The sequence below is a fragment of the Seriola lalandi genome, unplaced genomic scaffold (assembly GCF_002814215.2).
Source record: "Seriola lalandi dorsalis isolate HSWRI2012SDOR001 ecotype SW California unplaced genomic scaffold, Sedor1 jcf7180002054976, whole genome shotgun sequence".
Classification (NCBI taxonomy): domain Eukaryota; kingdom Metazoa; phylum Chordata; class Actinopteri; order Carangiformes; family Carangidae; genus Seriola; species Seriola lalandi.
The window spans coordinates 20,086-36,916 of record NW_019525526.1 but is presented as its reverse complement, the minus strand read 5'-3'; the positions used below and the strand labels follow the sequence as shown (position 1 = coordinate 36,916).

At 41.9% G+C, this 16,831-nt stretch overlaps 1 protein-coding gene across 1 annotated transcript; it reads left to right on the top strand.

Annotated features, from left to right (window-relative positions):
• The first annotated feature begins 867 nt into the window (after positions 1-867).
• nsd2 (nuclear receptor binding SET domain protein 2) lies at positions 868-16,831 on the top strand. Its single transcript, XM_087171095.1, has 21 exons — positions 868-1,489; positions 1,870-2,038; positions 2,254-2,420; positions 2,801-3,034; positions 4,477-4,696; positions 5,668-5,777; positions 6,030-6,135; positions 6,284-6,399; positions 6,643-6,732; positions 6,983-7,109; positions 7,223-7,423; positions 8,507-8,686; positions 9,612-9,768; positions 9,852-10,054; positions 10,277-10,380; positions 10,494-10,763; positions 11,167-11,283; positions 11,813-11,954; positions 12,080-12,186; positions 12,429-12,627; positions 12,781-16,831. Exons 1-21 carry the CDS (start codon positions 872-874, stop codon positions 13,095-13,097), a joined length of 3,954 nt encoding a protein of 1,317 aa, XP_087027221.1. The 5' UTR covers positions 868-871; the 3' UTR covers positions 13,098-16,831.

Sequence of the window (16,831 nt, the reverse complement as noted above, 5' to 3'; positions counted from 1 at the left end):
CCGGGTTGTTGCAACGTTTGCGTTAACAAAATATGTTCAGCCGGCATGTCGTTATGTTGCAACTAAAGCCAACTAACCTAACACAACCCACAATGTAATATGTTAGCTTTTAACCAAAGCGGGATACATTCGATTCCAGCAATTATTCGCACTCCAGTAGCATTACACCGACTTGTCAGCTGCTTCCATTTCCGCGGCTTTTCTAGCCGGTGATGTGGTGGTTACGCGGCACGGTTAGCCACCCACTCATTGGGCATTCGCTGCATGCGGTAGAGCCTGGAGCCTGCAGCCAGCCTTCTCCTTACCGCTTTGCCACAGACTGCAGCTAGCAGCTAGCTAGTCCTTTTCCAGGAGAAAGCCAACTTGAAATTGTCGCGGTAAGAGGGTTTTCCACCCGCCCAGTGGTTTTTGTTCGTATGCATGGGAATAATCGGGAATAGGTTTGACTTGACCTCTTGCACATTAGTTGTGATTAACATTTAGATTTGGATTTCAGTGAGGCATAGGTATTCTTTTACTGTTCTGAGGTATTGTTGCTTCAGACTTGTGGTCAAATAAGTCGCTCTCCTATCTTACAAGAACATCCAAAACTACGCGGCTAGAACATTATGTGACAGGTGCAGCTCTCTCTGTTTCCCAGTCTCTGTGTTCATGCTTCGCTGGAGCAAGTGAGTGCCATTTTGTAAAATGTGTAACGTTATGCTCATAGGATTCATATCCCAGAATGCCATTTTACAGATTGCCAGAAAGAAGAGCATCAAAAATGGACTGCATGATATTGTTAATGATTTCTTACTGAACCTGTGGAATGAGAAGTTTCTGTGTGTTCCCTCTCCCTGTAGCTCAGTGAGCCTGGAGGGGGTTAGATGGGATGGACACTAAAGGTAGCTCTCTGCCTTCGATGCCCGAACCAGCCAACCCGATCAGCATGAAGCAGCCGCCAGAGTCCCTCAGTGTACGGAAAGGTCGGGGGGACATGAGCAGTGACCCTGCTCTGCTAATGGACAAAGCTGCTGCCCAGCTGGCCGCCACACTACAAGACGGCGTCCTTCAGAAGATGGCTGGCCACAGTCATAACAACCACAGCCACGAGAGGCTCAAAGACCTCACCTCCCGTGTGCTGAATGGGGACCAAGACACACTGCCCAAGCTTTGTGCTCCAGAGCCACCTATGCTTAAGGGTGCTGAAGCCCCTACTACGACTGGCACCCATCAGCACAATTGCACTCCCCACACAGAACCTGAACTGAAGGTGACAATACCTCAGGTGGTCAAGCAGCCGCTGTTTGAACCATGCTGTGCCAATGGGACCAGTTTGGCTACGGCGGCTGAAGGTACTATATCTGGACCTGACAAGAGAGAAGACGCAAAGAAAAGGAGGGGGAGACCTCACAAACCAAAACCTCAACCAAACCTCAGTTCCTCTGTCATCCCTTTGGAGGAACTTGACCACACAAATGCTGTAGATGGAACTGGAGCAGCTGAAGAGGTTTTGCATTTATTCCAACTTTTAAGTAACAAAGCATGAATATTTTTTAAGCTAGATCTTCTGCTTGGCTGTAGCAATATAGTACATAACAATACACTGCAATATGGCCAGCTAGTACTGGTTTTAAACATTAGTGCAATAATTTACTACAATTATGCTGAGAGGTGGCATTAAGGACCACACATACAAATGTGACCAATATATAAATACTGGCAGTGATGTGTATGTGTCTGAAATAGATTGTGTGTGTGTGTGTGTGTGTGTGTGTGTGTGTGTGTGTGTGTGTTATATAAAGGATTTTAGGGAAAGAAAGTGTTTGGAACCTTGATTCGTTTCTATTTTTGTCTATTGATTAACTGATTCTTTTGTCTCTTCTCCAGCCTGATCTCATCCCAGAGTTGACAGAGGAGGCTGCAGAAGAGTCTCCTTTGCTGATCCGTTTCTCTGTTGGTGATTTGGTTTGGACAAAGGTGTCGGGATACCCCTGGTGGCCTTGCATGGTGACCACAGATCCAGAAATCAGTAGTCACTTCAAACAGAAACAGAAGGGTGAGAAACTAGCACAACCACCTGCTTCATTCTAACTTGGCTTTAAGTGATATATAGTGCATTTCAATGTTGAAGAATCACCATTTATTAAGTATATTAAGTAGGAATGACTATTGTTATATCTGTGCTAGTGTATGCAACATATATCCATCATTTCTTATACCACCTTTGATTTTAAAAACTGTTTTTTTGTTGGTTTATTGTGTTATTTTTAGCAGCCAATAGCAGGTCAGGCCTCCTTTACCATGTACAGTATTTTGGAGACGCCCCAGAGAGAGGCTACATATTTGAGAAGAACATGGTGTCCTTCTCTGGGGAGGATCAATACCAGGAGCTTAGCCAGGGCAACAAACAGGCAGCCTCTCGCATCATCCACAAAAAGGTATATCAATTTCATTTCTTTTGTGAGGCCCTTGTATATTGGCTCTATAGGCTGCTAAGGCCCATATAGAAAGACTCTACTTGGAAACCTTGCAACATTAAAATATTGCACTTCCTTAAAATGTTTTGCACAAGAAAGAAAAGCCAAATGGTTGATTTAGGTAAACAACAGAATATATTTTGCAACTTGGCTCACAAGTTGTTAAGCAACTGCCACTTGATGCTAACCAATGATGTAATCTTGTTGATGCCCATAGTAAAAACAATGATTTTTTTGTTGCGTCTTCTCGATGGCAACATGCAGCACAATGATTAAACATTACTTCTGCATTCTGTTTTTGTAACTTGTTGTATAAACTTGTCATTTTCTCCATCATGCAGACGGGTCCCTCCGTGCCCCGTAAACTCCAGGCACAGTGGAACATGGGCATCATTCAGGCCAAGGAGGCCCTCGACATGTCACTGGATGAACGCATGGCAAACTTTGTGTTTCAGTATGATGAAGAGGGGCCTCATCTAAACCCCCACATCCTGGAGAAGTTGAAGCCAAAACAGAGCGATGAGATGAACCAGGAAACAGAGTCACGGCTCAGCCCAGATCTTCCCTCCATGCTGGTAGGCCTTCCCAATGACCCCACAGCCACACCCCAGTCCCAAGACAGCACTTGGGACACACAACAGGGAAAAAGAAACAAGCTCCCATAACAAAACTCAAAACGGAAGAATGACAGAAGAGAGGCTAAGGCCATGTAAATAATGTCCTGTTGGGAAACACAGTTTATCTGATGATTACATTCTTGATTAATTAATTGGCCTGTTAAATTTCAGAAAAATACTAAATCTCAGTCTTGAGTTTCCCAGAGCTCAGGGTGATGTCTTCAGAAGTCCTGTTTTGTTCAACCTGCAGATCAAACCCCAAAGATCTGAATGATGTGGACCCGCAACTAAGTCCATAGTTTAACTTTAAATATAATCTAATATTTGTAAGTTCTGCAAGAAAATCAAGGTTTGAAAATACAGAGAATGTTTTGGAGTGGAAATATTTTTAAAACCTTAATAAGATAATACAATGATCGTACTTAAACATCCTGGGAAAAACCTTTAACTATGGTCAGCATCATTAAAGGGGGATGAATAATGCTCATTTCCAGCTCTGTATTTTTATTCTGGGACTCCACTAGAATAGATTTGCATTCACAGTTCAATAAAAGTGCCTGCTATTCAGCCCCTCAGTTGAGCCTCTGACTGAAACAGGCAATGTTAGCTTGGGCCTCCTTAAGAGGCCTCCTTAAAAGCTCACTTTCTCCTGATTGGCTGAACATCTAGAAGCCTGTTGAGGGGCAGCACCCAGCGCTTGTGAGCACCGCCTCATCTTCTAATCAGTGTGGATGTCCTGAAAGCAAACTGTAAAACTCCGTGACAGAACATAACTGATTGGAAGTGGAAACTTCTCACATCCAACTTTTCTTGTTTGATCCACAATCTGATCCTGAATATAAGTGTGAAGCATGAACAACAAACATTACAGCAAGAAATCTTTCTGTAAATGTTACAGCCATCACCTGATTATTGTGTGGATTTAGTCTTTCGATCACAATCTGTACATACATTTTTTTTTTTTTTTTATACGTACCCCTGTGAATAGTTGTACATGTGGGAAATGGAAGACATCTGCTGTCAGGAAATACCATAGCTAACGATGCTTGTAAAATGTTATTCTACCGTTCTCAAACAACTGTGTGCTGTCGAGGATCAGCTATTTGTACACTGGAGAACTGAGTACATTAAATGCCTGTAATACTACTCAAGTTTTGGGAGAACAAGCCGTGTTTGGAGTTGACCACCGTAGAAAGAAGTAGAAAAGACCATTGTAAACCTCTCGTTCAGAGCCGACTGATGCCTGAGCTTTTGTGTCAGGGATTAATTTTACATACGTTTACCTTATTTGAAACGTTGACCACGTTAAACATCTGACCTTGTAACATTATTCATATGCCAGAAAATAAAGAAACGCATAATAGGTCCTCTTTAAACACATTCGGTTGTTTTCTCTGCAGGATCCCACCACTTCAGAAGCAGATATACAAGCTGAATCAGCTGCACCTCAGAAGAAAAAGAGGCGACCCAAACAGGCTCAGTCTCCCGCCAAGACGCAGAGGAGAAGGAAAAAATCAGCAACCGACAACTCCTCTGACCCTGTGAAGAAAAGGAAATCAAAGCTGGTTTCTTCGACAGACGATGTTTACGATCCTGACTCTCTTCCAGTTTCAGTTCCAGGTCGGTTGAAGGTTGAAACCTGTGCACCAGATCACTGTTAGCCATCAGTAAAGTGTTGGGTTAATCTGGTTGCAGCAGCTCTGGTAAACATACCAAAGCAGAGCTGTGGAATCTCCTGCTTTAAATTGCCATATGTGGCTAGTAAAATAGTGCAGTGGGTGGATTATTGTGGTTTTTATCACTTAATGTGGCATTTGTATTTAAGAATTTCCATTCCTGATTGTCGAGAGGGTAAATTTCTGTTGAGACTGCTTTTCCTCAATAGCACCGAAGCTTAGAAATGCACAGAATTTATCCAAAATGCTATTTGATGGTTGTGTATAGTTTTTGTTTTGTTGTCGCATTACACCAGCATCCCTTTTCCACAGTTAATCATGTAGAAAACTAAATTTTAATGGCGATTTGGTGCTTATTTCGTCTCTATTTATAAAGCAGTGAACATTTAAAATAAGAGGTGATAAAAGTACTTGAATCATTACTTTTCCACAAGTGAGACTCATAATTTGATCCTCATCTGGACTTAATTTGGAGAAAATGGTGTTAAGGCATCCATGTAGATTTGTTAAATGAATTTAATTAAAAGAAAAACCTTTTGTTGTCGTAGTTGACAAAGTGAAGAAAAGGCAAAAGAAAGGGACTCATGAAGATATGACTGATTCCTCAGGTGAGTCAGTTGTCAGTTAACTTTAACGTAGCGTTGCCTAAACACAGAAAGGTTGAGATTGTCCCTTGTAATTGAACAAAATCTCAGGAGAATGAGATTTTTCTTCCTCATTGTGAGTCTGATGTTTATTTTTGGCCCTTTTTGTATTTTCTTTAGCTGATTTATGGTCTTGGCACAAGGTGGGACTGAGCTTTTAAATCAATCCTCAAGCCGCTCTGAAAGCTGCCTGGAAATGTCAGAATTTCTTGTTGTAACTAATAATGGCAGATAAAAATGTCTAATTCTAAACCACATTTTAACATTTCAGTCAAGAGGGAGCGGAAGAAAACCTCCAAAAGGCCAGTGACGGACGCTGCAGAAGAAAAGGACCAGCAGCCTAAAAAGAGACGCAAAATGAGCAAAGATGTTGAAAAACAGGTGAGTTTCCATCTGGTGTGAGACACATAACTGCATGTTCTTGAATAGTAATAGAAGAAGAACGGACTGCGGAGACTTTAAATCATTCACTTTTACAGTAAATGCCTGACAAAATAGATGTTTGAATCAACAAGAATGATTTTGAATATGGAACGTCAAACACTAACCCAAAATGAGCATGAAGCCCTTTTTGGAGTAGGATCTTGATTTACATGTTTATCACATCCACTGAAAGAGCTTTTACCTCCCCAGGCCTCAGCTTCAGAAGGAACAGAGAAAAAATGGAAGAGGAGGAAGAAAACTGATGACGTGAAAGAAACCAAGAGACGACAGAAAAAGTCAAAAGATCCTCTTACTGGTAAACAACCGCACTGTTCTGTATTGACGAGCTCCACTGCTGGGCTTCTCTTCTAAATTCACGCCTCTGTGTCTGTTCATATCAACTGCTTTTATTGTAGCCCTGTTGTACTTGGTAACTATAGTTCAAACATTTTAACTGTGCATAGATGACCAAGATGCAGAGAAACCAAAGTATAGGAGGAAAAGGAAACAGGATGGAGAGAACCAGACCACGCCTGCTAAAGCAAAGAAGAGGAGGTCCTCCCCTTGTCCTGACCCTGAGGTGAGACGGTGTGACCTCAGTATGGTATTAACTTAATTTACACACACACTGGTTATAAATGTTACAAAACCTCAAGCATAATGTTTGAGACATTTTTAAAGTAGTATCAAGCACACTAAGCCACACTGGCTCAAGTGTGAAGGGAATAAATAGTCTTCAGTTGATTGTACATCATTTTGTACCAATCTGACTGTAGACGTGTTATTTGATGGATTGCCGTTGTCTTCACTTTGTTTGCTGCAGGGTTCTGGGAGTGAAGGACGTCCTGATTCTCCGAGTGACAGCTTAGACGGGACGAAGAAGGGCGAGCGGAAGAAAGAGTTTGTCTGTCAGGTAGGTCTGCCTTTATTTTTGACTTAACTTGAGTTGAGACAACAAACTTTCGGTTCGTTTGTTTCAAAATACAAAAATATCAGGATCAAGTGTTTTATTTAAACAAACACAGTGGGTTTTAACAAGTCTCCATCCTTTTTATAATCGTGTGTGGAATAGAGCAAATTTGATCAAAAATCACATTTTTACATCCACTGAAATGTCTGAATCTCTGCGTATGTTTTTGATCTGTGTGTATTCGTTCCTGCAGAGGTGTGAACAGGCTGGTGAGGACCTGGTGCCCTGTGAGGGCCAGTGCTGTGGGATGTTTCACCTCCACTGTCTGGGTCCGTCTTTCAAACCTGAAGACAAGCTGCTGTGTCAAGAGTGCAGCACAGGTGAGACGTTCATGTTGTTCAAGAAGCAGCCATTGAGCAGTTATTTTATGTTGCAACCTCTTGCTGCACTGCATTCAGTTCTTGACCGACATTTTGCCATTTTCTCTTCCCAGGAATTCACTCGTGTTTCACCTGTAAGCAGTCAGAGGGCGAGGTGCGTCGCTGCCACGTCCTACACTGCGGCAAGTTTTACCACGAGGCGTGTGTCCGCCTCAACCCTCTCACCTCGTTCGACAACAAGGGCTTCCGCTGTCCACTCCACACCTGCCTGAGCTGCCACTACGGCTGCCGCACCAAGCAAAAGTCCACCAAGGGTGAGGAGCATATGACTTTATACTGTTTGGATTCCTTGACTTTTGATTCTGAGACATGTTCGGTCCTTTTGAGACATTCTTATCGGTTTGTTTTTATCAGTTATATCAGGGTGTTGCACATACAGTTTTCTTCATTTCTTTCTCTTGCTGAACGTCAGATCAGAGGATGGGACTTTTATTGAGGCTTCTTTAAAGCTGTGTGGGCAGGAATAATTTGAGTCAGATGTCCATTGTGATAACTGTAAAGGAAACATCATTATCATCATCGCCCATATCTGTTTGAAACCTATTAACATTTTCAGAGTTTCATAACAGATATGTGTACATAAAGAAAGACACTATTAACGGTTCAATGGCCAGAAAATTCAAACATGAAGTTTGTATAATATTACTTGAAAACCCCTTTGAACATACCAGTTAGAGTAGATGCAGAATAGAGATTTTTGGCAAAGTTTCACTTTCTTCCAAGGTGCATGGAGAAGGAGAAAAGTGTAAAGAGGTCAAAACTCCAGCAACGCTTGTGGTATAAAGATGGTTCTTGGTTCTGGGCGTTGGTCTGACGGTAAAATTGTTCTTCATGTTACAAGTGCAGCTGGAGTTACACTCATGAAATGTAAAAGAGAGGCGAGCTAGAATAATAGAATTTGTTTGTAGGAAGTGCTGTTTTGTTCCTTTCATGCTGCTGCTGCTGCTGCTCTTCCTCTTGAACTCAGTGAATACAGTTTCTCCTCTTTTATCTGCTTAGCTTGTGGCAGGATCAGATTACAACACTGGATCTAGTGACAATGAAAACACGGCACTAATGAAACATAATGCAGTCATTCTTCATTGCCAGTTTGTGACTCATCTGTAATAATCCCCAACAGGAATAAACCAAGTTCCAGACTAATGACGCAAGTTCATGTCATTATAGTGGAAAAATATTCAACGGCTGCAGTTAGAATTTCAAATGAACCAATCAATGCCAAAAAATTTGCTCACCACTAATGTTGGAGAGGAACCAGTTTACCATCTTTACAAAGGATCCACTCAGAGTTTGTATATCTGTGTAATCCGGTGTTTGTCTCACTCTCCTCGTTGCAGGTAGGTTAATGCGTTGCCTACGCTGCCCGGTAGCGTACCACATCGGTGACCAGTGCGTGGCCGCAGGCAGCGAGATGATCACCAACACCGCCATCATCTGCACCAACCACTTCAACGCCAAGAAGGGCTACAGCCACCACAGTCACGTCAACGTCAGCTGGTGTTTCGTCTGCTCCAAAGGTTCGTCTCCTCCCCTTTGTCACCAACACAGAGCGCGGTCACCAGAAGCCATACAATAATAATAATAATAGATTGTTTTCTACTTAATGAATGAGCAGTGTAACCACCGCACAGTCGTTTTAAAGCTGTATTGTGCTGTTGAACCAGATTTCATTCATAAAACAGGAAGTTTTAATAACACTGATAAACATGAGTAGTTTTCATATTTGACTGTGGTTGGAAATGAAACTGTTTCTCATTTTGGGTAAACATCTTCTGCACTTGTTTAATTCTTTTTATGCAGTTGTTTTCGGCCAACACGAATCTCAGCTCGGAGCAGCAAAGTGTCGTCTTACTTATTCTCTTTAAAGTGTAGTAGTGAAATTATTTTGGCACAGCCACCTGCACTAAAGCTGCTCTGGAGTGGGTGAGGAGCCATTAATCACACATGCGGCTGCTGCTGCTGAAAATCACTGAGGAAACGCTGAACTGCAGCATTTCCTGAGAATCAATTTTCAGTTGAAATCACAGCCAGCTCCTACATCCAGGAGACGGTGGTAATTTCATGTGGGTGTAATTTTTTTTTTTTTAGTGTGTGAGAAATGATACTGAAACACAGAGAGAGCGGTTTGCTTGGTTTAATCTTTACCTGCTAATAATTTTGCCTTCAGTGTAAAATCTTGTGTAAATGCATCTGAGCCACTGGTTCAGTTTCCTTCCAACCAAAACACACAGAACAACAATGTGTGGATTAACGAGTGGGTGCGTGGCAGACTAAACATTTGCTCTTATTGCGCATGTTTTTTATCACCCTTCTACAGATGACTCAACTGTGAATTAGAGCTCAAACTTCGGCTTCACTGCTGCTGACTCATAACTAAATGTCTGAATTATTCCCCACCCATCTATAATGTCAGGTTTAATTGGGTTTGTCTTTGTGTTGCAGGAGGACAGCTGCTGTGCTGCGAATCCTGTCCAGCAGCGTTTCACCCCGACTGCCTCAACATCGCTATGCCTGATGGGAGCTGGTTCTGCAACGACTGCAGAGCCGGAAAGAAACCCAGATACAGAGACATCATCTGGGTCAAACTAGGAACATACAGGTGAGAGACACTGAAGTTGTGATTTGTTAGTGAACCTTCTTGTTATTCACACTGTAACTCATGCCGCTGCCGCTTCTCCTCAGATGGTGGCCTGCTGAGATCCACCACCCGCGAAACATACCCACCAACATCCAGCACCTTCGCCACGAGATCGGAGAGTTTCCCGTCTTCTTCTTCGGCTCCAAGGATTACTTCTGGACTCACCAGGGCCGAGTGTTTCCCTACATGGAGGGAGACAGGGGCAGCAAGCACCAGAGGACCGGCATCGGCAAAGTTTTTAAAAATGGTAACGCTCTAGGCTGAATGCACATCAATCCCTAAATCACTTGTTTTTTCATTGAAACTCATGAAAGACGTGAAGGATAGAAGCGAAACCAAAGTTGCATCAAAGCACAGCTGCCACATTAATGCAGAAAATGTTTCTCTTCAGGTTTTTTTTACCTAAATGTTCAGGTTAATGTTTGCACAGAGTAAATGAAATGAGCTTTACATTGTTTTGTTTCCGCAGCTCTGTTGGAGGCTGAAGCTCGATTCAAGGTGATCAAAATGAAACGAGAGGCCAAAGAAGCACAAGAGAACAGCCGAAAACCACCTCCATACAAATTCATCAAGGTGTGAAATCTCATCCTGTGAATCTTTGCTTTTTATCTCTAAGTTTTATAATATTGTTTTTTATCTTTAAGCTCTGATGATGTTTCATTACATTGATGTTTCCTCCTCTTCAGGTCAACAAACCCTTCGGCAAGGTTCAGGTCTACACCGCAGACATTTCTGAGATCCCCAAGTGTAACTGCAAGCTGACGGACGAGAGGCCGTGTGGGTTTGAGTCCGAGTGTCTGAACCGTATGCTGCAGTACGAGTGCCACCCTCAGGTGTGTCCCAGCGGGGAGCGCTGCTGCAACCAGGACTTCACCAAACGTCTTTACCCAGAGACCAAGATCATCAAGACGCCCGGCAAAGGCTGGGGCCTGATCTCCTTGCGGGACATCAAGAAGGTGAGAAGGGAGAGGCTGTCCGAACATAAAACAGTCTTCTAGTTGAACCATATAATATAATAATAATACGTGTCCAAAAAGCAAGATTCCTCTTTATTAAAGGTCAATATGTCTGTTATGTTGTTGGAACTGAATACTAGACATATGAAGACTGTGCTGCTTATGTTTTTGTCTGAAGGACACAAAGATAGACACAAGCAGAGATTACAATATTAGTAATAATTCTACATCCCCTTTTTATTTAAAAACTTCCAAGGGGTGTGAATACTTCTTTACGAATGTTGTAGCCAGTATCTCGCGTTCTTGCATCGTTGTCAATCCTGTGGCTCGTCTCCGTCTCGGGACACTCCGTAGTGTCAACACGCCGCTGGTCTCTGGTCTGATGGTAGCGTTTCTCAAACAGGGTGAGTTTGTGAACGAATATATCGGAGAGCTGATCGACGAGGAGGAGTGCAGGGCGAGGATCAAGTACGCCCAAGAAAACAACATCACAGACTTCTACATGCTCACCATTGACAAGGTCGGTAAAAGCCACGTCTAGATTGTGTGTCTTTGTGTGTGTGTGTGTGTGTGTGTGTGTGTGTGTGTGTGTGTGTGAGTGTGTGTGTGTGTGTGTCGGCAGTAGTACACTTGTACTCCAGTATCTGCTGCTTTAAATGTCATTTAGCGACACATGAAATCCCAGTCCGCTCGCAGGGGGACTGGTTGTCGTTGCTCCTCAGTGTGTCAGGGTGCTGCTTTCTCAGCAGCAGTGCCACTTCTACTGGGAGCCAGAGCAACAAAATGGTATTGCATTGGGAATGTTGCATGACAGACAACTGTGACATTACAGTAGTCAATACTACAAGTACCAGTGGAATCCTTAATGCTAATGATATAAATACAAACGTTGATATCACTATAAAAGTAGTTTAAGTAAAACAGGAGTTTAACAGGAGTAATTCATTCATATTTCCACAGTCTCCTGCTTCTAATATCACAAGTTTATTATAAACTAAACTGCAACAAGTGACTGACTCAGAACGCCTCCATCTTTTTGTTTTTCCAAGGACCGGATCATCGACGCTGGTCCAAAGGGAAACTACTCTCGCTTCATGAACCACAGCTGTCAGCCCAACTGTGAGACGCAGAAGTGGACGGTGAACGGCGACACACGGGTCGGCCTGTTCGCCGTCTGCGACATCCCCGCAGGTGAGACGAGTTTCAAACGAGGTTGCAGATTCTTTTTTTTTTTTACGACAGAATCACAGAGATAAGATGGACACTTACTCCAGAGCAATTTATTTTTATTTATTATTTTTCTGTTTGGATCGCAGGGACTGAGTTGACTTTCAACTACAACCTGGACTGCCTCGGCAATGAGAAGACAGTCTGCCGCTGCGGCGCCCCAAACTGCAGCGGTTTCCTTGGTGATCGCCCGAAGGTGAGTTTTTAGTCTCATCGCAGAATAATTACACTCTTAATTATAGAATAACTTGGTATGTGTTTCATACAGTGTAAGTGGATTCAGGAGTGTTTCCCTTTGTCTTTCTTTCATAAGAAAATGGAACTTTACTTTAAATGTAAAGAATTTATACGTGTCAAAATACCAGTTCAGTTGTATATCGTATGAGAAATGCTCCCCATGTTGCTCAGATTGATTCCAACGTGTCGTCTTATCCGCAGAACTCAAACGGCCAAACAGCTGAGCCAAAAGGGAAGAGGTTGAAGAGAAAGTATAAAAGGAGGAAAAGTGAGGGAAAGAAGAAGTCAGAGGACGAGTGTTTCCGCTGTGGAGACGGAGGGCAGCTGGTGCTCTGTGACAAGAAGACCTGCACCAAAGCTTATCACCTGTCCTGCCTGAACCTCACCAAGAGACCCTTTGGTAAGAAACGCAACAAACGCAGCTGCCGACGGGCATTTTTCACTATTTTCTGACATTTATCATTGACCGATGATTAGCAGGTTAATCAATAATGAAAATCATTGGCTTGTATTCTAACTTATTGTCTAAATCATTCATCCTCACCCCCTGCAGGCCGCTGGGACTGCCCCTGGCACCACTGTGACGTCTGTGGGAAGAACTCTGAGGCTTTCTGCCAGCTCTGCCCCAACTCCTTCTGCAAGGCTCACCAGGAGGGGGCGCTACGCCCCTGGCCTCCCACAGGACAGCTGTGCTGCCTGGAGCACGACGAGCTGGACGGAACAGACAACCAGGATCAGAACGTCAACTTGGAGACGACTGCATCAACCGCCACTACTGCCGCCATCGTCAGTCGTCCTAAAGGCTCCAGGAAGGCGGAAGGAGCCGAAGCAAAAACAAAGGGCTCTAAGAGGAAAGCAGCAGAGGCCTGAAGTGACCTTTGACCCCTCAGAGAGCCAATAGACCAAACTAGACTCTGACAACCTCCTTCCCCGTTCATGAACAAATATGAACCCCACGTTATATTGTCTTCAAGATCACAAAAACCAAGGCACTGTACATCTTCGTCATCAGGGAATGCCGCTGATCTCTCACATGCTCGGCAACGACCTCGAGCTCGCCGCTCAAACTCTTCTGTTTTTATGTTTTTTAAAAAAAAACATTTTCAGGTTTATTTCTACTTGTCTGCACTGAGGCGAACCATCTGTGGTAAAGCACAAAGCAGCAGAGCGAGCGCAGGTCAGGAAACTTCAGCTAGTGGATTCTAACTCACTCTTCCACCAACCAGACTGCCTTTTTTATTTTTTGTTTTTTGTTTTGTCTTTGTTTTGATCATTTGACTTTTTTTTTATTTTTTGTTTTTTGTTTTGTCTTTGTTTTTTTTTTTTTTTTTTTTTTTTTTAAATAACAAAAGAAACCAGTTGGTTTCTGCAGAAAACAAACTGAAGCAGTCAGCCGTGATGCCAAGCATCCAGCGTCACCGTCTACTCACTTGAATCTCCCCCCTCACTCAACACAGATCATTTTGAACAGCAGAGTTTTATAGCTATATCTATATATGTGTATATCAAAGACCAAAATTATGATTACTGGAATAGTGTAAGACATCAAACAGGTTGCCAAATGGATTGTTTTTATTTTTATATATAGTATATATATGCCAGATGTAATATCAAACACCAAGACACTATGGACGGGCCTCAGATGGCCTCTTTACTTTTATTTGGTAGCCATAGGTTACATTTAACTGTAGACATGTGTTTGCTATTTTACAACCTGTTATTTTTGTTTTAGTTCAGTTTTATATTTTAGATTTGAATCTTCTTTTTTTTCTTTTGTTTTTGTATCAGGATGCTGAACAATGGCGCTACAAACCGTTTATCTACCTGCCTGTCCAATGAACGAGGGATTACAGAAAGTATTAAAGCGAGAGCGCTCTGAAACTGCCGTCTGACGTAAAAACACTACTGGGAGGTTTAAAGGTCTTTGACGCTCTCTGCTCTATGGGTAAACCAGATAAATGAAGGAATGACAGCGATTCTCTTGAACCTTTTTTTTTTAATATATATATATATATATATACACATATATATATATATGTATATATAAGTGGAGTTTTGAGTCCTAACCTTAAGGTGCTGTTTGTTTTTCCACTGAAGTATCTGAAATCTTGAGGTACAAAGATTTTGTATGTATAAATACACATCATGCTGTTTGGAATCTGAAGGCCTCTCGGTGTCACTGACCGGGCTTTTTAATGGTGATAAAGTCATCGAGTAGTTCATCTGTAACTGAGGTTTTGAAAGGGAGACCTCACCTTTTTTTTTTTTAATCCTCAGGAGGTTTTTAGTCTCAGAACTGCATCCTGCTCACTGTGTAATACTCTAACGTGAGCTGCCAGCACACTGGCTGACACCTGTAACTCAAAGGTCTTCATGTTGTCACTTGACGAAGCTTTACGAGGTCAAGGAAAGAACTGTGGCCAGTTTAGAACCAGACTTGGCTCTTCAACATTTATCAGACTCTGTTTTTTTTTTTTTTTTTTCCGAGAGCTCCAGCTGCACTTAATTCTCAGCTGTACATTTACCGTGAAGTGAAGCCATGTTTACACATCTGTTTGGCGCGAGGATCAGCCTGATGTGAAGGCAAACATCTGCCAGCGTCACTGTGTCCGCAGGCCAGAATTTACACTGAGACAAATGTGGGATCCACATCGTGTTTGCAGAAGCTCATAGTAGTTTTAAAGTCTGTGCAGCCCGTCGTGCTAATTCTACGTTCATGTGGTGTTCAGGTTACTGTAATCACCAGGTCCTGACTGGTAAATACTGTCACATCAAAACCAAGTCATAATTTCAACAGGGGAACTCTTGATTTCTGCTAAAGGCCCAATATGAATGACTGGTTTTTGAAAGTCAGTTTTTGAGTTAATATTGATTTGCATCATAACAGCTGTACATTTACTATATATGCAGACAGCACATATACTTTAAAGTTAAAACCCTAAAGTCCATAAGACAAGTCCGTTATAAGCCTAAAGCTTAATGGTTATTAAAGCAGGGTTAGTCCATCAATCAGGAAACATCTGCAAACACTGATTATTGAATATTTGTTTTGTTTTTCAAGGAAAAATGTCAAATGGCTGGAATAGTTGTGACGTTTTGTCGTGAATATAAAGTGAATATCTTCATGTTTTGGACTGTTAATCAGACAGAACAAGCACTTTTCTAAACTTTCTTTGGGCTTTTTTTTTCCACTGTATTCTGACATTTTTACAGACGTGTCATTGAATGGAAAAAATAACCGTCAGCTTCAGTGCGAATGGAAACGGTGCTGTATTGTTTTTCTGTAAAACTTGAGGTTTTCTGGTGACGTGAAACCAGTGATAACCTACTATGTAAACAGATCCAGTCAGATTGAGTTTAGCCTCATCTCACAGACAGTGAACGCACCACCACCAGGCTGTCGATGAAGTCGCTGTGTAGCACGGGTCACAAGGAGAGTAAGAAAAAGGCACCAACTCCCTGAATGTGACACATTTAAGTTTAGTTCTTCACCATCCTCTGGTCCAGTTATTGTCTAGTGACCTCTTAGTTTCGCCTCATGATTCCTTGTGGAGTTTCCAACTTTTCAGTCTTGAAAGTTGCATCATAATCTTACAGATTTACCTTCCCCCTTTACATGAAAATGATGAGCCTAAAGCCAGTTAGAGATGAAACAGGAGCTGTTACAGAAACGCTAAGATGAATCTGAAAACTTCCTAAAATGGCCACCGATCTTAAATCTCAGTTGGCTCAGGCGAAACGTTTTGTGTTGCTCAAACAAAAGCTAATTTAATTTCTAACACAAGTTAATACATTCTTGCTCCAGCAGTGATTTGATGCAAGTTTCACATTGAAGTTTGTTCTGTGTCAAACAAACAGAAACATACTGAAAAGTTCACATCACGAGGTCAGTTATGAGTTATGTTACGAGTTTTCCAGTATCACTGAGGCTACAGACATTTTTCCTGTGCCTTTTTATTTCATATTTGACATGGACAAAAAAAAACCATGGGACTATTTCACCTTGAATCTGTCCAAACAGGCATGTTTTTATTTCAAAGCCACTATCAGTGCTATTTTTTTATTTTATTTTTCTCGTCGACTTCTGGGATCTCAAACATCTAAAAACAGATTAAACTTGTACAGACACAACAGGAGGCTGTTTTAAAATAACTGCACCTTCTTCTTTTTCTTTTTCTTTTTTTCCTGGGCATGTGAATGGGACATGTCCAGAGGTGCAGCATGTATGAGTATTGTGCGACTTTCTACGTAACGATCTTCATCCTAACCTTGATTTGTGTTGAGTGAATGTAGTCCAGCCAGTTTTATTTTTTATTTTGTTTTGTTTTTGTTTTTGTTTGTAAGCACTGTAATTCCCTGTAGAGCTGAAGTGTAATGTGTGCGTAGGGGTTTCATTCTGTAACTACTACTAATATGTACATAATGTATAAGTGGTTATAGTGATATTGTAAATATACAAGTTCTGATATTGTATGTACATTTCTTTTTTTTTTTTTTCTTTTTTTTTTTTTTTTTTTTTTTTTTTTTTCTTGATGCAGTGCTGAAACACTTTTGTGCAGGATCTCACATCTGTTGAATCGTGCAATAAAAAGTGGTCGAACATG

Bases quoted from the DNA above. Each gene is read 5' to 3' on its own strand.
- nsd2 (XM_087171095.1), top strand. From the start codon at position 872: ATGGACACTAAAGGTAGCTCTCTGCCTTCGATGCCCGAACCAGCCAAC. The intron at 6,136-6,283 runs GTAAACAACCGC...AACTGTGCATAG, and splicing joins GTCAAAAGATCCTCTTACTG to ATGACCAAGATGCAGAGAAA. The intron at 6,733-6,982 runs GTAGGTCTGCCT...TCGTTCCTGCAG, and splicing joins AGAAAGAGTTTGTCTGTCAG to AGGTGTGAACAGGCTGGTGA.